Source organism: Periophthalmus magnuspinnatus, chromosome 8 (genome assembly GCF_009829125.3).
Source record: "Periophthalmus magnuspinnatus isolate fPerMag1 chromosome 8, fPerMag1.2.pri, whole genome shotgun sequence".
NCBI classification, from domain to species: domain Eukaryota; kingdom Metazoa; phylum Chordata; class Actinopteri; order Gobiiformes; family Gobiidae; genus Periophthalmus; species Periophthalmus magnuspinnatus.
The window spans coordinates 18,078,728-18,099,788 of record NC_047133.1 but is presented as its reverse complement, the minus strand read 5'-3'; the positions used below and the strand labels follow the sequence as shown (position 1 = coordinate 18,099,788).

Genomic DNA, 21,061 nt, shown 5'->3' with positions numbered 1-21,061 from the left:
GTTTCCTGTTCTACAAACACTCACAAACCCTGCATATTTTAGCTGAGTTCTTCTCGCAAACTTGTGATGTCATCATGTGGTGATACAGGAAGTGCTCCACTGTGTTTTTAAACTCCAGGCACTTTCACTAGAATCATTTGGACAATTTCAGCCCTGGAATTGTCAATCTCAGCTGAACTAAAGGTAAAAGGTAGGTAAAAGTAACTTGAAAACTAGCACTTTGTGACATCACAAGGTGGAACAGAGCATTTTGAGCTTTGGTGATGTGGACAGACTAATAATAAAGTGTTACTCAAACAGGTGAATGAAACGAAACACAACTCCAGGTCTGTTTTTGAGGAGGTAACAGCTTTACAATACGGCTTAAAGCTCACGAGAGTCCATTTTGTGTAATATAGAACAAAAACCTAAGCTAATATTAGTCTAGCATATTATTCTTTCACTTTCATATTGTTTTCCCAATTAGCATGTTGCTGAGTTAATTGGACAGGACTTGAGCACAGCCTCGATAACCCGGAGGCAGTGCACGGGGGGGACTGCAGTGCTGGCTGTTTGAAGGAGGAGCAGGAGGCGCGGGAGGAGCTGGATCAGACGGATGTACTTGGCTTGATTACAGTGTTGTACAAGCCACAGAGGTATCGCTTATGCTGATGCCAGGTCCTTTTAAATCTATGGATACGCTGAAGCCGCACACACCGTTTGAACAGGGAAAATGGAACGGAAATAAGAGCGAGCAGCCTTCAGGGATCCCGGAGCAGTTTTACACATTCTTCACTGTCTCTTTGCTATTGTAGTGGCGTTTGTTTTAATGAAAGGCGTTGTAGTGTTCATATGTGCTAGCTAACGGATAATGACGGGGTATTACGCGAAACTGACTTTTTTGGAGCGTTCCACTGTGTTATATTGTTGTTCCAGCATCAAAAATACGATTGAAGAAGTTGGAAGTTTTAGATGTCATCCACGCATGTTTGAGTAATCTAGCGATCTCTCCTGTGCCCTATTCGGACTCGCGTTACGGTTAGCTATATGATTACATCCAAGGCTCCACCCACAAGCCTGCGTTACCCATGGTTCCACATGAAAAGTCTTCATAAATGTACAAAAGCATGATGCGAAACAACACACTACCGCACCCCGATTACGCTGATAGTGCTCTGAAGGGGGAGTGACTTAGCAAGGAGAGCAAGGGGAGGGGGTACTCAAAACGGTGTGTCAAAAACAAAACTTTTTAAACATGTTAATAAGCTGTTTTTGGTGAAAATATCATTTTCAAAACAGTAAAAGGTAACATGGTGATCTAGGTATGTCACATGTTAGCCATTAATATCCCATAGAAGTAAAATACCCCCTCTTTAAGTTATCTCTCACTTTAAAATAGGTTTTAGTTTGTTTTACTGTTATGGAACAGTTCTCCATTTTCCTGTTTCCTGTGAATGTTAATCTACTTGTTCGTTATTGACCAATGCTTGATTTTCTAACTTTCTGTCTGTTTAAGGTCCTGTACAGGTCGTGTATTTGAGCAAAAAATAGTCCAGACTCTGTATAAAGAAGTGGACTATGTGAGTTTGACGTCAGCCACAGCTTTCAGCTCCAGTCAAATGAAGCTCATCGAGGCGAACATGGATACGAACATTTTAAGACCAAAATGATGAGTCTGACAGCAGCAGTTACAGAGAGAAGGGCCACAGTTTTTCAATAGAAAGTGAATTGGAGCCAGAGTCGATGGAGCCAGAAGCGCGCCTATGATCACTTCCTGTTTAGAACATAGCAGCTAGCAGGTTAGCTACGTTAATTTATATAAACAGTCTATGGTACAGCAACTCTTAAGGTCAAAATAAGTCAGCTGTGCACTGTCTAATCCTAAACCACTGTAATGTCCAAGAATCAGGAAGGGCACAGTGAGCATGCTAGTTGATGTTAGCCGTTATAAAAGAAAAATAAGATCTAGCAATGACCCACACGTTTCAATGTATTAATCATTATGTGGCTTTCTTTGATATGATGGAAGCGTTTGGTACAAATCCCAGCTTCAGTCCAGGATCTGTGTCTCTGCTCGAGCGCTCAGATATAAATTGTCTGGTTTCCTTGGGAGGATTTGCAGCTGCTGCTCGTCGAGACAATTATCCAAGAGGACGACAAGTGAGAAGGAGGAGCAGGGAGGGCATCAGGGTGAAATTTAAACAGATAAAAGAGAGAAGGAGGAGCAGGCAGGGCATCAGGAGGAAATTTAAACAGACAAGAGAGTTGAAATGTGATTCACACACGGTCTATGGATAATCTGCTGGAGACGCTCCAGCACCTGCTCAGAGAGATAAACGGAGAGATAGAGGGATGGAAGGAGATATACGGGGAGAGATAGAGAGATAGAGGGAGTGAAAGATGGAGAGAGGGAGAGATGGAGGGATAGAGAGATAGATAGAGGGAGAGAGGGAAAGACAGTAGGAGAGATAGAGGGATGTAGAGGGAGAGAGAGCGAGAGGGAGAGAGCGAGAGGGAGATATAGAGAGATAGAGGGAGGGATACGGGGATAGACAGAGAAGTAAAGGGACAGATAGAGAGATGAAGAGGGAGAGAGAGGGAGAGAGAGATAGAGGGAGATATAGAGAGATAGAGGGAGGGATTGGGGGGTAGACAGAGAAGTAAAAGGATAGATAGAGAGATAGAGGGAGAGAGAGGGATAGAGAGATAGAGGGAGAGTAGAGAGAGATAGAGGGAGAGATAGAGGGATTGAGGGAGAGATAGAGAGATGAAGAGGGAGAGCGAGAGAGAGAGATAGAGGGAGAAATGGACAGAGAGATAGAGGAAGAGATAGAAAGATAGTGGGAGAGGAGAGACATAGAGGGATAGAGAGAAATACAGATAGAGATAGAGGGAAGGACAGAGGGAGAGGGAGAGAGATTATGGCTTGCCTAAGAGTTTGTTTTTTTGGATTGGCTGTGGTGGAACCTAATGAAGTAAAAGTAGTAAAGTACTGCACTTAAGTAAAGTACAGATATCTAACATTTTTACTGAAGTGAATGTGGATACTTTTTACTTCACTACATTTAAGAGCAGTATCTGTACTTTCTGCTCCTCTACATTTTTGAACACGACTAAAAAGTAAAAGTATGTTTGTTATCGTCTGAGACCTGCTGAAAAGGCTGAGAGTTTAATTTTAACATATTCATCGTCTGAACAAACAAAAATATACATCTACTTTTCAAACGTTTAGTTGTACTTGAGTATTTATTGCTCTGGTCTTGTACTTTTACTTAACAAAATGGACTACTTGTTCCACCACAGCTGATTGCTCCAAATTACCTTGAAAACTTGGATTGTTGCAAATGGAGCAGGGCATAGAGCACCTTTCACTAATTACAAGGATTAAGATTTTGAATGCAGATATTGTAATTCCAATTAGTACTTTTAATTAGCACTTTGTTAGATCAAGATTACGGTATCTCGATGTAAAAATAAGCCTTGGACAAGCTGTAGGTAAAATATATGTAGGCTTATGACTTTAGAACTTTGAAATTCCCAATAAGAATGTTTAGGCGATCTCCGGGTCTCTGCGACACTGGCATTCTGTTTGTTTGTGAGTTTCGGTGAGAGTTGTGGTCAGGTAAAGTGACATGTCTGAAAAGGTCAAAGAACAAATTGAAGTTTTTGGTTCCGGGTCAAGGATACAATCTTTAGAATCAAAACTGAGAAAGTTGTTGCCAGATTGTCATTAAACTCTCCAGAAAGGTCAGAAATAGACCAAGAAACGAGACATTTACGATTAGAAGTTTTTGGAGACGAGTCGCCGTCTTTGCCGAGAATGTCCAGCAGTATAGCATTAAACTTATCTCCATGGCGACGAGCAGGCAAAAGCCACCGGGCCAAGGAAAAAGTCAGATCTGTGAAGATGCACCCCTCTCGCAGTCAGAATGTGGGGTTTTCAAAGTATTTTCTTCTCGATAAAAGCTCTGTGATTGTATCTGAGTAAATACAAGATGGATATGTTTAAAGCCATATTGAGGAACATTCCATACACACCCTGCATGTTTAGGCTGAGTCCTTCTCTCAAACTGAACACACTCTGTTCCACCTTGTGATGTCATGTGGCAATACAGGAAGTGCTTCACTGTGTCTTTAAACTTCACTAGAATCATCTGGATAATTTCAGTCCTGGAACTGAACTGTCAACTAAACAAAAGGTAAAAAGTAGCTGCCATAGACTATATATATAAATGGACATAGCTAACCTGCATCCCGCCGCATTCCAAATAGAAAGTGATCATGGGCTGTGCTTCCTGCTCCATCAACTCTGGCTCCAATTCACTTTCTATTGAAAAACTGTGTCCCCTCTCTCTGTAACTGCTGCTGTCAGACTCATCATTTTGGTCTTAAAATGTTCGTATTAACCTGCTCTATATGATCTTTGAGTTTATTTCACTAATGTGTCCGTAAATCAAGAAATTAACATTAATAACAGACAAATCAGTTAGCGTTGGCAACAGGTTTGATTGACAGCGTTGCTACGGAAAGGAGTGTAACACAGAACCTCGCTCCAGATTGGCTCTTTGGTTGCTATGATACTTGCAATCACAACTCGACTCCAGATTGGCTCCTATATCTGCTCTAGCCTCGATGAGCTTCATTTGACTGGAGCCGAACGCTGTGGGTGACGTCACACTCACTTAGTCCACTTCTTTGTACAGTCTGTGGATGGCTGTTAATTTTGGAGATGTAAACAGACTCATAATAAAGTGTTACTCAAACATGTGTGAATGAAACAAAACACAACTCCAGGTCTGTTTATGATGAGGTGATGATATTATAACACATCTTTACGCTCGCAAGAGTCATTTTTTGCATAATAAAGGCCCTTTTAAGTACATTTACTGTAAAACAACTTGAAAACGCAACCTTCACTTGATAATCATAAGAAAAGATTACTGAAGTGCCACAGCCCTGACTCTGTACAATGGCAATAATGCAAAAAAGTAAGGCCAAACTGCATAGAAATCTGTTTCAAGTCCCACATAAGTCATCACTTAGCCTTAGCTTTAGCCTTGATAATATAAACGTATAGACACCCCATTATACTGCAGCACCTGTATTCCCCTGTACCTGTCTGGTTTAAGTTGATCAAATACTTTGCATACTCGCAGTTCAACCTCCCATCCCCGTGTGGCGTAAGTGAGTGGGAGTGTGCAGCCCTAAGGTTATCACGGATGCAATATATATACTTCTAAGTACTTGTTTTTATGGACTACACTGCTGGGCCTCTTTTGAGGTTTTTTTTTTTCTTTCACAAAGTATGGAAGTTAAAGAGTTTCCTTGTAAGAGAAAATGGTCAAATTATGCAGTGTTTGCACAAGATTAATAATCCACAGAATCACTTTTGGGCAAAATGGTTATATGTTATGTAAGAAAAGTACAAACTGTTATTTCAGTGAGACTCGGACTCATTAATTTCAAGATTTACTTTATAGGAGCCACAGGAGTAAAAGTAGTTCAAGTGAAACAGTGGCTCTGCTGTCAAAGGAATCGTTAATTTAACCATATTATTGTAAAAAGTACTTACACTATAATTTATAAATGAAAAATGAACATTAACATGGCAGATTTTGCTCTCTGCGTCCTGGAAATGAACGCCATCGATTCTGCTTCAGCTTAATGGGTAAATTTGTTAGTTTTTGTGGCAGATGTTGAAATGTCGGGTCTGTGTAAGAGAAAAAATCTAATCTGTCAAAGAAGTGGACAAAAAGTTGTTAGAGTAAAGACATTTGGCTGCACATCTTTTGGCTTCGTTGTTGGAGTAAAGACATTTGGATGCACATCCGCACAGTCAAACATTTACTTCAACAACTTTTTGTCCACTTCTTTATACAGTCTATTAGCTGAGAGCAAAAATATTGATATATTGATATATTGTATCGTTCCAATTAATGATACAGTATCGATATCATGGGCTGCTGTATCGATATATCACCAAGAGTATTTTTTTGTATATTTTACTAAATCTTTCTGTCACAGCACTACAATTGTGTGGCTTGTTTAGATGAAACAACCTCGTTTACCCAGAATATTTGACATTTGATTCACAGTTTTGAAGATTAAAGGTTTATTTCATATTAACTTTTGTTTAACAAAGACTTTTAGTGTCACATGTGTTGATCTGTCAATCTGTTGTGATCCTTCAGAGCCGTTAAACTGCACATGTCCTTGTGTCCATGTAAATGTGGAGCTCGTATAAGCTGTGGATGAATAATACTGGACAATGTAACAGTCTGATGTGTTTTTCTAGTTGGCAAAATGCAAAAAAATGCACTTTGTTATGTTCATTCATCCTCAGTAAATAGAAGATGAAAAAAAAAGGTGTTTTTTTTTTTTTTTTTTTGTGAAAATGGGGTTGATCATTATGTTCCCCGAAAGCCTTTATATTTCACTGAATTGTATTGAATCAACAGTGCACTGTATCGAGATGCGCATCATATCATGGCCTATGTATCGAGGTATGTATCGTATCGACAACTTCTTAATGATACCCAGTTATGCAGTGTATGGTAGCTGCTAACAACAACTCACTATGTCACGTCTGTGTGTTTAATATAAGTTTTATTCCACCTTAGTTCACTTCACCTTAAACCAGGGCGAAGTCTCCAAAAAGTCTCACATTGGCCCCCATCAAATACAAATTAATAGAAAGAGAGTCCAATTCTGGGCCACTAAACCCCGGGACAACTGACCTCTTTGTCCCCCCTGTTGACTCCCCTGTGTCGTTTTTGGGTTTTTTTGGATATTCTGGTGATACAATGGCGATTATCACAATTATATAAAATGTTCCAAAAAATGATTGTTGACCCTTTTTCATCACGATAAATGATTTTATTGTTTATTGTCCCATCTCTAGTCAAAACATCAGCAGTTTGACAGTAAAACGTTTCTTCTACAACAGCCATTTCAAACTCTGTGGGTGCGTCCCAGTCCCCACACTCTGCCCTACTTAGAGCGCTAAGTCGGGTTACGCCATTTTTAGTTGTGTCCGAATGTCCAGAGAGTGAAAAAGTAGTGCACTCAAAAGTTCCCACAATGCACTTTGAAAAGCAGTGTCCAGCGTTAGTCAGTAGACCGGTCAATATGGACCACAATGCACTGCGAGAGTTGGAAAAATAACAGCGTAGCAACAGGTCTTTAACTGAACACAACACGACGGAATGAAGCAGATAGAAGTGCTGGTTTATCACACTGAAAGATCCTGATTATGAATAAAACGCTCTTAAATAAACCGTTATGGTGTAAAGTTGCTAGCGTTAGCCATTTACATGAGCTTGAGCTGTTAACAAAGCGAGAATTTCCACATCTAAGACAAGCATTTTTCAAAATCTGTTTACGTGTATGATCATTATTAGCCCATAAAGACTAGTGCCAGTCCATTCTGATCATTATTTATGACAAAAAATCAGGTTTTATCAGAGTTTAGCCTTTAGACATTTTTCACCCAGGCCCAGAGTCACGGGACCTGAAAATAGTGAGCCGTGTGTCGAAATCGCTCCGTTTATGAAGCACTATAGTGTCTGTTAAAGAGTGTGGGGCTAAGTGGTGAATGAGGGGTTAGGGGTGGGGTGAGGGGTTGTTATAGTGATGTGATGTAAGATTTGGCGTGGCAATGGTGCTCTGTTGTTATAGCAATAATGCAACTCAAATCAAAATCATACATCATTCAACCAATTTGTTCTAATGTCGTTTTCTCATCACAAACAGACCTGGAGTTGTGTTTTGTTTTATTCACACGCGTTTAACACACAAACTCTGCATATTTCTTCTTCAGTTCTTCTGTCAAATTGAAAACTCTCTGTTCCACCTTGTGATGTCATCATGTGGTAATACAGGAAGTGCTCCACTGTGTTTTTAAACTCCAAACACCTTCACTAGAATCATTTGGATCTTTTCAGCCATGGAATTGCCAATCACAACTGAACTAAAGGTAAAAGGAGCTGTTAACGTGAAAACTATCACTTCATGACATCACAAGGTGAGCTTTGCAGATGTAGACAGACTAATAATAAAGGTCTACTGAACCAAAACACATCTCCAGGTATGTTTTTGAGTAGGGAACATTATAACACGGCTAAAAGCTCACAAGAGCCCATTTTGCGTAATATGGGACCTTTAATGTGCCGTAGACATATTAGCGCTCACTAGCCTAATTATTTAAATGATCAAATTAGCATTACATTGTCAAGGACTCAAGAGAGGCATAAAACACCAACCATCACATCAGTCGGCTCCTCCGCAGTCTGCCAACACATAATCCCATTTCAATGTATTCTACAAGAAAACCTGGAAAGCTATTGGCGTCCAGCTTGTCCATCAGAGCCATCGGACAAATTGGTTGTACTAATGCTATTCATGAAGCAGAATCACATCAATTTATTTTCTATTTCCACGATAACCTTTAACAGGGTCCGGAGTGTCAAGTGGGTGTAACCATATGAATACCGACCGGTTGTAATCTGGACATCTGCATGCTGGACCGGACCCATCGAGATTACACAGGCCGAGGGGACGCTGTCAATCTTCGTCTTTTCCAGATCGTTAGCAGCAAACGTTGGCTATGTTTATATGCATCTGGACTTTACTTGAGTACATTTTACAGTGGATACTTTTTGCTTTTACGTCACTACATTTAAGAGCAGTATCTGTACTTTCTACTCCACTACATTTTTAACTAGACTGGAAAGTAAAAAGTACTTTTCATATGATTTGAGGGGTTATTTTTATCATGTTCGTGGAAACATCCTGACTAAAGTTTTCGAGTTCGAGCAAAACAAAAATAAATACACAAAATTAATTATCACTACATTTACACTTAAACATGTGAAATACTTTTACTTTTTACTCTTATAACACATTTTTAAACATGTACTTAAATACTTTAACTTATTTTTCCATGTGACACTCCAGTATCTGTACTTTTACTTAAGTAACAAAACTAATGACTTCATCCATTGCTGATATGCACACCCAAAATCTGATCATAATCTGATTTCTGGAGTGATCAGATTATTCGATTGTAAATAGTCTGATGAGCGTAATCTGATTTGTTTCTGATTGTTCACAGCAGGTGAAACCAAAAACTGAAAGATGACATGTTAAAGATTGAGAGTTATTTTAAAATTCTTAGTACCACTGTATAGTTTCCAAATATAACCAGTGCTCATTAATTAACTGACACATATTTTTGATGATCCCATTTATTTTGTGTATTTTGTGTGTAAATGTACTCACTGACAGGCCTCCATATTTTGTATTTTTATAGTTGTGAAGAAGCTGTTATAATGTTGTTACCTCCTCAAAAACAGACCTGGAGTTGTGTTTTGTTTCATTCACACATGTTTGAGTAACACTTTATTATTAGTCTGTTTACATCTCCAAAGCTCAAAATGCTCTGTTCCAACTTGTGATGTCATGAAGTGGTAGTTTTCAAGTTAACAGCTCCTTTTACCTTTAGTTCAGTAGAGATTGGCAAATCCAGGGCTGAAATGATCCAAATGATTCTAGTGAAGGTGTATGGAGTTTAAAAACACAGTGGAGCACTTCCTGTATTACCACATGATGACATCACAAGGTGGAACAGGGTGTTTTCTGTTTGAAAGAAGAACACCAGGTCTGTTTGTGATGAGGAGACAATATTATAATATATTAAACAGTGTAATATGGATCTTTTACATTCACATTTTGTTGATTGCTGTTTCAAATTCAGAAAGTCGCTTTTCAATTTAACTTAAAATGCTTCAAATCAAAACTACGATAAAAGAAGAAAGTATTAAATGAAATTCGTATTAGTCTTATTATAGTTTTTCATTTTGTAGTTGAAATTCAATCTCCTGTTTTTGTTTAGACCAAAAAAGGAAATGCTGAGGAACACAAAAGCGCACAGTGGTAAAGCGGTGGGTTGATGCTGGCGCCATGCAGTGAGAAGGTACCAGGTTTGAATACAACATCCTCCTCCATCTTCAGACTGAGCAAGACCAAGAGTCCCAGTGAGACGTTATGAGGTCGCCTGCTGTCCCTGATAGAACTGCACAATCCATCGCAAATCTGAAACTAAACTGGAGCGGGAACAATTATCACATCACAAAACCTGTAAATAGTTTTGATACTAGTTGTTTGTCGTCAGCAAAGGAAAAAAAACAAACTTGTTGGACCTGTAGCTTAGATCTTTCAATCTTCCCGCAAAAGGTAAAAGGAGCTGTTAACTTGAAAACTACCACTTCATGACATCACAAGAGAGAAAAATGTGAGAAAATGTTAATGCCTGTGTGAGAAAAGTGTATAAAGTGTGTGGTGAGGGGTTTTACAGAATAAGTGTAAAAAATAAAGCTGACAACTTCGCAGATTTCGCCTATTGTGGGTTATTTTTAGAACGTAACCCTTTGTTTAAAATGTGCATCCATATGTAGCAAATCTAGTTCCCAGTGCTTTTAAAAATGTGACAAACGCAGAACACACATTTTCTCACTATCTGACAACGCCATTTGGGAATAACTACCGTTTTTACACAGAATCCGGGGCCATAGTTCCTTGAAATCTCTCACAATGCTGTTTGTGATCCGAGCCTCTCAGACCATGTACGGCTCCTCGTTCTGAATGAGAAGAATTGGATTAGGACACTGGAGCATAGCGCGCACAAGGCCGGATGTAATAATGAGATTTCCCCTGGTCAAAGCATCCACTTCCACCCTCCTCGCACATGTTTATTTCAACACAAATCGATATTGGAGGGTTAGCTTCTCAGAGAATCTCAACTGGAAACGGTCGATAGAAAACCAAAGGACCTGAGATATTAGCCAAAAGGTCTACACACTGGAAGCTTTGTGGCACTGCGTATATGCTTGGGTTTGTAATCAGTGGACTTTCCTAGTTTTGTTTTTATGTTTTTGATGAGGATCTTGGGTTTGGTTCCTCTCATTAAATTAAACAGATTGGGAAATTGATTTAATAAACATTAAACTTGATGCAGGAATAGGGAAGACTGGGCTCTTATTGGACGAGGAGGAGGTGCAGTGAGCAGCAGGGAGGAGTAATAGAAGGAGGTGATGAAGCCCGAGGAGCAGATCAGTTCTGGAGGTCTTCCAGGCTGAATTTACGCTAGCTCCATGAGACTGGGATGTACGGGGAAAATCTGCCTCTCTCACAAACAAAGGCCCATTAAATCAATTAACCTTTATCAGACGGATTTCCAGGCTGTGGTCTCGTGACACTGATGCGCCCGGCAGCCTCCTGGACCCTGCTCTTTAACTACTAACATTTGGCTCAGGGTGGTATTTGCACCAGAAACACAGCAAATCAATCTCCTCACTCACTACAATGTGAAGTGTGTTTAAAGGCACACTGTAACTTTTTCAAATGTTAGAGGGTCAGCAACAAGCTGTCTCTATGGAGGTATTGTTGCTTTGCCAGGCATTAAACTCATCAACCTTGCAATGGTTAAATCACAAGTGTTTTTGTTGCTCAAGAAGTGACTGACCTGGTAGTGGTCTTACCTGCTAGATCGATAAGTTTAATGCTTTGCTGTGGGATATTCAAGACTAAACAATAGGATGTCCATAGAGAAAATGTACATAGTGCATCCTTAATAATACAGGAACATGATAACAGTGATTCCACAGAAATCAATAAGTTTATGTGATAAAAAAAATTGATGAAATTAATGATATAAATTTTAGGTTGATTAAATCAGACCTATTCTGCAAACTGCACTTTTCAGAGCTTTTAACCGTGTTATAGTTGTTTCCTTCTCATTGAACCTCTGAAGTTATATTTGGAGTGATTCGTGCATGTTTGAAACACTTTTAGTAGTTTATTTTCAAGATGCCATTTTGCCGATCAACCCGTTTCTCCAGTTTTATTGCCGATACTCATACGATTTGGTGGAGGCGTGTAGTCCTTTTGGTTCTATGTGTTCTTTAATAAGGGAAGGACAACATAAAGTTTCAGTTCCACAGTGAAAACAACAGGTGACAGAACCATCTCTACTCTATGTCCGTGCAAAGCTATACTAAACATGGATGGAACTAACAGAGCAAGCCTCGTGGTTTGAACACATAACACCACAGCGAACCTCACAGTTTGAACATGTAACACCAAAGAGACCCTCACAGTTTGAACATGTAACACCAGCGCGAGCCTCGTGTGAGCCATTGTGAGTCAAGTTGCAGGTAGTGCAGTGGAGCCATTATGAGCTTCCTCTGGAGATGCAGCTGATACATTGCTGTTGCCAGGAAAAGAATGGTCCTCTTTTTCATCTGGCGCCTGAAGCTTGATTAGATGGTGCTCTCCAGCTCTGAGCATGGCCTAATTTGTCAACGTGGGCGCAGTTACCTAAACCCAATGGAGCATTGAAAAAGTGTGCTTGAATGTTGCCTTTAATCTGCTCTTTTGGCAGTCTTTTTAATGTTGTTTTAGCCAAAAATATACACTACTTTTCTTTTTAATCTCAGACATTTTTAAGCCACTGAAAATCATGGAAAAAAAAACACGCGTCCTGACTGTGAATGGGCTCGGATCTTTACAAACCTGACTCTTGGCTCTTCGTGCTCGTCTCCATGGAGATGTTGTACCTTAGGTTAACATTCCACAGTATGGTGTAAAAACCCATTATAACTCCATGGAGAACGTTCTGTTTTTGTTTCCATGGAATCACACAGGTGACGTGCCAGCAACTGAAAGTTACGCGGTGTAGCTTTTATCTGCTGCATGTAAACGCTGATTGGAGTCTATTGAATTAACTTTTGGAGGAGGGTAATGTACAGGAACCCAAAATGATTACAATAGATTATATAAGGGAATCCATTTTTCCAGTACAAATGGCCTTAATCGTCCACTTTTACCTCTGAATGCCGCTAAACCGCGGTCTCTTTTTTGGTGGCACTTCCGGTACCACCTAAACCCTTGTGTGTTCCTCCCAGTAGAGTTATGTTCCGCTGGGCTCAATTTGACCCCAACTTCTCAACCATAAAATAATTAATTTTTATAATTTTGGGCTCTACTTTTAGCCTGACTTCAGACTAATGTCCGGATACCTTTTTTATTTTGGCCAATATGCCTTGTTTTAGTAAAAAGATGTATTTTTGACCCTCAAAATGTCCCGTAACTTCATTTCCATCACTGTACTTGACGAACACAATCTGGTCAATTGCCAAGGGGGATTTGTCAAAATTTTGTGAATTATTATTATTATTATTATTATTATTATTATTATTATTATTATTAGATGTATTAATTTATTTATTTTTTATTTTTATTTTTTTGACTGAGAGTAGTAAAAGCTGTCACCTGGACAATATTAATTATAACACAGCTATAAAATAACATATATTTTGCTTACAATTTTGGCCTCTATTTTTAGCCTACTAATGCACTTTTCTAATGCACTTATACCACATTTATAAAAAAAAAAAAAAAAAAAAAAAAAATTCAACAATTTCAAACTATTTTTATTGTACAAATTTCATCCAAATGAACAAATAGCCCAATTTTCCACCCATTTGATAAAGAATTGGCAGCGTTTGGCTGTGACAAAGTTGCTTGCCAGGACAACACAAGGGTTAAGTGTAATCCCTTTCATTTCAAAGGAGATTTGTAGAAGGTTTTGCTGCAGAAAGGTTTTTGCCACTAAAATACAATATAAAGTATGTTTATGTAAAATGCTCAACGCTCTGAAGGCTTTAAAATGACGTCGGAGTCTGTAGAGAACTTATTTTGCTGTCAAGATCAGGAGCCACATGCAAAATACTACAACCCCAACGATGTCCTCAACCTCCAAATTAAGGTGAATAAAGTGCAAAAACTATGAACAAATATAAATCTTTGTGTCTGTTCATCTTTTTACTCCGTTAGACTGAGTTCTATGGTTTTAATGGACATGATCTCGTCCAGTGAAGTGCATTGAGGTTCCCAGTGTCTCATGTTGCTGTCCTGGTGATGTGGAGCACAGCAGACCTCCATAAAGCTGACCACGGGGCTAATAGATTTATCGATCCTCTGGAGCGTCTCTCCTCCACGACACAGAGCCTTCTACACGTGTGTCCACTACTCCGAGAGTTATGGGGCACATCAGTATTCCCAACACCCTCGACCTCCATCATTTTCACGGTTTATTTTTACGTTTCACCTTTAGCTTCTCTCTCTTTTTCTTTAGACCTAAGCGACCTGCTGTTGGCCGGTTTAAAGTATCTCAAGCTAATCAAAACCAGTCTCCATTTTTTTATTGCATATGACGGTTTGAACGACTCCTTTCACTTATATTTTTAAGATTTTGCTGATCTAGCCCAGTTTTTTCAGGGTTTTTTTCTCAGTTTTTTAATGTTACTTCCTGGTTGGACATGCGCAAAGGTAACGGCGAGACTGTTACCCAGCAACAATAATGTAAACAAGGACCAAAAACTCACAGGCAGATTTTTTTTCAGTCATTTTTTGTTTTTTGGTCAGTTTGGTCTCTTGGCAACAAGCTTTCAGGTGGAAACAACAAAACTGTCCACTCTGCACTGAAAGATGTTTTAATATTTAATTTAATCAATGTGCCTCCATAGAGTTATATGGGACATTGTAACTTCAAAGGCGTTTTCTAAAAATGCATTTCCCCCACAGAGACATAAGAATTAGAGCTTAAAGTAACACCTACACACACCAAACTTTACAATCTTGGGCTCAACAAGATTTTGACGAAACGAGCAGAAGGATTATTTGATATTTAATTCCAAGTCTGATTTATTCAAGTTTTAACTCCAAAAAAATGAGGCAAAATTAGAATTTTTAGGCAAATTTTCAGTCAGATCTAGTTTACTTAAATCCCAAATCCCCTCTGTATATTTTTAGTATCTGATATGTCAACAAAAAGAACCAAAAAATTTTAAGCAGGCTCTTGTCATATTTCTGTTTTGAATGTCCCAAAAATGATCGATCCGTTTTTACATAAATAGCCTGATTTTTATATGAAAACATTACATGATGAAAAACTTGTAATACAGTTTTTTCTTGGATTTATGTGAGTGAAAAACAAAACAAGTTTCAAACTGATATTTCTATTGATTTCTATATATAAGATTTTTTCCTTTTCCCCTGTAGTGTCTCACCTTGGACTGCACAATAGCTAAAATTTGACAAATAAAAATAAATGAAAACGCATTTATTTTGTTTAACAGAAAAATGTCTCTTTTTGTCAATGCGTTTTGTGTGGAAATGCACATGCTGAGATACAGGAAAAAATACTTTTCTTCAACTTTTTTCCCACAAACTACCACTTGACTGATGCAAAACTATGATAAATCTTCACCATTAGGTACTATCCCTCCAAAACACGTAATAAATAGAAAAACATGAAAAACTGTCAGAAGCACTTCAAGGTTTTTGTGTTTATTACCTCAGAGACATAGAGCATCTGCCCATGTGTCCCTGGTTAAATCTCCAAGTTGCCACAGTTTTTGGTGCAGGGCCGGCGGTGCTCTGAACACAGTGATAATGAACAGGGTTTAGGGAGCGGTTCCTGACTCACCGCGGCAGGATAATGAGATTAGATGTAGCACCCAGGGCTTGTTAGCTCCACGAGGCCCCCTTTGAGCAAAAACATGATGGGAAAATAGACAGGAAGGAAGCAACGATGTGTCAGACAACATACTTTCTATAGGAGTAACACTGCACAAACGGGCTATGCGGGGGACTGTGTCAAAACCTCATTAAAATCACAGAGGATGTACACGTAAACAAATAAGTGAGCTGATTATGTTACTAATTGCACATGTTTCACACTGTCTCATTAAATGTATCTATCCCCATGGAGACAAGCAGGCAACGCTGTGCGGCCAGGTTACTGGTCAGATCTGAGAGCTCAGACTGTATAAAGAAGTGGACTGAGTGAGTGTGACGTCACCCACAGCATTCAGCTCCAGTCAAATCCAGTCGAAGCTCATCGAGGCTAAGGCGAAATTGAAACCAAACTGCATACTAGGTATTTTGACCGCAAGTATCATAGCAACCAGCAACCAAAGAGCCAATCCGGAGTGAATTTGTTGGAACGTAACGCCTATTCCCGTCCGCACCATTGGTTTAGTAGGGAGCGAGCAACAACACTGTTAATCAAACCTGTCGCATTACATTTTTATATAGTGCTTTTCAACCTTCAAGGCACTCTAAGGCTTTACAGAGATGGGTTAAGTGTCTTGCCTAATGACACAATGACCGCATCCATCCGTGGGAGCTGGAATCGCAACTGATCTGACTGATCTACCAATGATATTTATGTCGAGAGCAAGATCCAAACTAAAAACCTTCGAATCAGTGGACAAACTCTCTACCAACTGAGCTACTGTCGCCCTGATGAGCACATTATGATGGAAGGCATGCTAGCGGGCGCGACCTCGGGGAAAGATGTCGCCTGATTTGACTGTTATTAATGTTCATATCTTGAGTCACTAATGCAATAGTGAAATAAAACCCCAGGATCATGTAGAGCGGGTTAATACGAACATTTTAAGACCAAAATGACGAGTCTGACGGCAGCAGTTACAGAGAGAAGAGCCACAGTTTTTCAATAGAAAGTGAATTGAAGCCAGAGTTGATGGAGCCAGAAGCACGTCCATGACCACTTCCTATTTGGAACAGTCTGTGGAGAGATGAGCCCACTGACAGTAACAAGTCATGTCTTTCAAGTTCCCTGTACCTGATAAAATACAAGATTGATAAGTTTAATACAATACTGCGGAATACTCCATGCAAAGTGATTACATGGAAACGGGCAGATGACGGACCGCCCATCACCTATGCTTTATTTGCTCATGAAAGTAAACAGTTTCAGTTGGATTTTCTCATGAGCTACATATTAATTGGACTGGTGCAGAGATCTTGTGCTCCCGTGCTTCTGAAGGCCTCGTCTGCTGATTTATTTCTAGGGGAGTTTTTTTTTTTTTGCAGAGAAGATAACGCTGCAAAACATTCTTCCGTCAATAGCGCTATGGCCCCGATTAACACTAAGCTCTACGTTGAACCGCAACATAACTACTTGACATGGAAAAGTGCAGAAATTGTACGAGTTTGAAGTATGACGCAGCTCCGGAAGTCAAAACAAAAACGCTATACTATACTGTGTGCATCTGCGTTTATTGTCCGATAATCAGGAAGTGCGTGGTCAGCATTGTTGTCGTTAGCATTAGCGTGACTGCAAAACTCCGTATGGCCTCTGAAAGTTGCGAAAAAGCGATGTGAATTAGGACGCTCGGAATTCCTAAGGTAAGTGAGGAACAACTTTGCACCACTGTAAACGGTTTAAAATGAACTAGTTGAGATGGGTGTTTTGCCCAAAGGCACAACAGCAGCATTGATTTGTAGGAGCTGGAATCACACCGCCAACCTGTGGGTCAAAATGAACTTTAAAAAAATGAACTTTAAAATGAGCTAGTTCTGTTTTTTTCACGTTTTAAGCATTAGCGTTTTTAAGTGTTCAAAGTTTAAAGCTGCAGTTAACATTATGTATAGGAATTTAATTTAAGTCCTAGTTGCTCGAGGCTTAAACAGCACTATATTGACTTTATTCTTAATCAACAGGCTACGTAGTTTTGCCTGTCTTGAAGTGAACCAGCTCTAGCCAGAAGGGACTGAGTCTTTTCTAAGTGAGAGCTGCAAAACACTCTTAATTAATAAGGGCCCAGCGGCTTGGTTCTGGTTACTCTGATTTGCAAGACAGAAGGTGGACTACACTGCTTTGAAAATGAGCATTTCCCAAAGGTTTTACAAGTACCATCGCAAAAAAAGATTTAACCAGCAAACTCATTCCAAGAAGTTTAAATGTGAATGTTAGGTGAATCATATAGGTTTTCTCGTGGAGCTACAACTCGAAGAAGTAAATATAGTCGATAAATGATAAAAGTAGAATCATCCCCCCAAAAAATGATCCTAAATGTACAAAACTGTAAAAGAAATATGAATTGTAATAACAAAAATGAAAGAATCCACTTAGTTTGAGTCATAAAAGTTCATAATTCAATCTTCTGCAGCTCAGATCTTATCACAGTACAGAAAAAGTGCAGAAAAAGGCCCCAAAAATACTTCTCAAACCACCACGTATTGAACTAAGTCTAGTCACGTGCTCGTCTCCATGGAAATAGAAATAGAGCAAAGTTTTGTCTAAGTCAAAGCATCTCTATGGAAACGAACTGTGGCTGACCCTTCATCCAAAAAGTTACATCGTGCACTTTTAACAAAGGCAAAATCGGCAAATCTTGACCAAATCCAGCTCAAGATCTGGATCTTTTGCAACAGAGTGCCCAGTCCAGACTGAAGAATGGGTCAAATACAGAGGTTGCATTTCTCGACGGAGACGAGAAAAAACCCAAAATGACCAGCTATGCCTAGACAAGTGAATGTAAATGATAAAAAGTCAATTTTTTGTGTGTTTTTCCACCTTCACAGCTTTACAAAGATGGGTTAAGTGTCTTGCCCAAGGACATAATGACAGCATCCATCTGTAGGAGCTGGAATTGCACCTGATCTGACTTTTCTGCCATTGATGTTTATGTGAAGAGGGGGATTCAAACCACCAACCTTCAAATCAGTGGCCAAACGCTCTACCAACTGAGCTACTATCCCCCCGAGGAGCACATTATTATGGAAGACACAGCTGCTTTAGAAACAATATCTAGCATTTGGATCAGACTGCTCCGGAACCGTGATAGACAGTGAATGGTGTGGTTTATAATGATGCATTAGAACAAACAAAAGAGCCTCTGAACCAATAAAAATACAATTGCAAACTCCAATGCACTGCTTGAGAAACAATCAGAACATAATAAAGTCTTTAAACACCCACTTCCACTGCCCTCCCCATGGACTGGCCCACTATAACCTCCTCCATAAAGAGAAACACAGTAAACATAATGACAGGATATGTTTGTTAGCACTTTCTTATTCTCCTTATTTCATATCACTGTGGAAACTGGAAAAAGTAATATAATAATACAAACTTTTTCCCCAAAGGTTGATGACAATAAGATCCACAAATGAATTTGAGCAAAGAAAGGGAAGTCTTTCCCCTGACCTTCACACCACTGCAGTACAAAGCATGAATCTACCATCTTCTTCAGTTGTAAAGCCACTCGTACGTATGTGGTGTTGAACACATTTATTTACAAAAGCCACAGCAAGAACAAATCCATTTCTGTTTTGGAGCATCAGCAGTAAAGCTGGTACTACAGCAGTACACAGTATTTATGTTTAAAACAGATATTTGTGGCTAAAGCAATATTCTGAGTGCATTACAATAATTAGTTTCCTCTTGAGATAATGGCTCTTGAAGCCGGACACAGTGACGTTTCTTTACACTACAGATGAGATGAGAGCAGAGCAGGGGGGTACTCACTGAGGAGAAGTTGTGAGCTCCGCATGGCTCCCCTCTGTATTTACATGACAGGAGCATGTCGTCCAGCTGGTGGCTCAGACGGTCCATAAACTCCAGGTTGGTCCCCTCAAAGTTCCGTGGAGGCAGAAAGAGCCTGAAGTCGGACAGTTTGTTGAACCAGGCGCGGCGGTCCTCCTGCAGCAGGTCCAGTACCAGAGGCCTGACCGTCCTGTTGGCCAGGAGCAGGCCCAGCCAGTGGCCCGCGAAGTACAGGTCGCTCTTGGTGAGTTTGTAGAGGCGGATGGGGTTGTTGTTGCAGATAGTGACCGCAGGAAAGGCCAGTTCTTTGGCCCACTCAGTGTGGACTCGTGTGTACGTGGGGAATGAGAGCCAGTGCAGCAGGCGGTTTGAGGACCAGGACAGCAGCAGTCCTACAGAGGTGCACAGAGCGATGAGCCAAAACGCCCTCCGCCCCATAGAGCCCCCGGGGAGGCACACCTGTCTGAGGCCGTGCAGCCGGGTGCGGGACAGCAGAGTAGATGTGAGCCGGCTCAGGGATGCCCGCCCTCGCCGCTGCCCACCCCTCCTGAGCATGGCCGGGGACCCCCGACGGAGACAGCGCCCCTCTAAGGCCATGGCAGCCCACAGCACTACAGCCACGGGGAGCACGCGGAAGCCTTCATCTGCCAGCCAGGCTGCAGGGGCTGGGGCCCACATGAAGCTCCAGGGCAAAAGCACTGCTGTAGTCCACACCAGGGGAAGTCTTTATCCTGACCACAGCGAGGAGAAGCTCTGACCAAACTCTCTCAAAGTGACTCCAAACTAATAATGCCCCTTCAGAGTTTCAGCTGTTGGCACAAAAGCTTTGAAAAACTAGACAGCACCTACTTGTTGGATGTTTCTCATGCTCCACTTTACATGGCTCCTTGTCGTCCAAACCAGCCGAAAGAACAAAACAAAACAGGCAAATGTGCTCCAAGCAAGGTGGCTTCTACATGAGTGACTCCAGCATCCTGCACAGTTAGTGTGACAGTGAACAAGAGAGGATGAGACACGGAGAGGAGCGAGCAGGCGGGGGAGGGAGGGGACACCAGGAGAGGAGGGCAGAATACAAATACTGAGGGCTAAGCACAGAGCCAAAAGAAATGAAAGAGGAGTAGGTAATTAAAATAATGAGGCGCTGCAGAGGAATGGCTCGGTGCGGAGAAGTCTTGCCTCGCTCCAGTGCTGTGTTTCTTTAGTAGTGCCTGTCAGCGCCTGTCAGCTCCTGTCAGCTCCTGTCACGAGCCTGTACCAGCTCTAATTGAATTCACAAGTGGTCCACGCACGTTTGTTTTCTGGTACTTTTTTCTGCCCGGACTCCTTTGTAATGTCAGCTCTGTGCGCAGCTTGCTTTAACCGGTGTTATGAGCTCCCGAGGGTAACCAGCGCAGCAGCACGCGGCAGCCTCATCCCGGAGCACGCTTGCCCCTCGCTACAGCAGCCACAGCCGTGAACATGCGCCGACACACTTTTCACACGGAGCGGCGCGCGCAAACACCAAACCGGCCGAGGATAATCTGCTGGCAACCTCGGCACCTCTCCACGCGGTTATCCCTCCTGTTTGTATTCCTCTCATGTGCTCCGCGGGTCTAAAAATACTCCCCTCCAAATCAGATCCGTCAACTCTTCGCTCCTCCTCCTCCCTCCCGTTCCGGTGTC

At 40.7% G+C, this 21,061-nt stretch overlaps 1 protein-coding gene across 1 annotated transcript in view; it reads right to left on the bottom strand.

Annotated features, from left to right (window-relative positions):
- asic2 (acid-sensing (proton-gated) ion channel 2) overlaps positions 1-20,077 on the bottom strand; it is a 259,964-nt gene extending 239,887 nt beyond the window's left edge. The window contains exon 1 of the mRNA XM_055223627.1: positions 19,382-20,077. Within this exon, the coding sequence (XP_055079602.1) occupies positions 19,382-20,077 (696 nt within the window). The remainder of the gene's footprint in view (positions 1-19,381) is intronic.
- Positions 20,078-21,061: the final 984 nt, after the last annotated feature.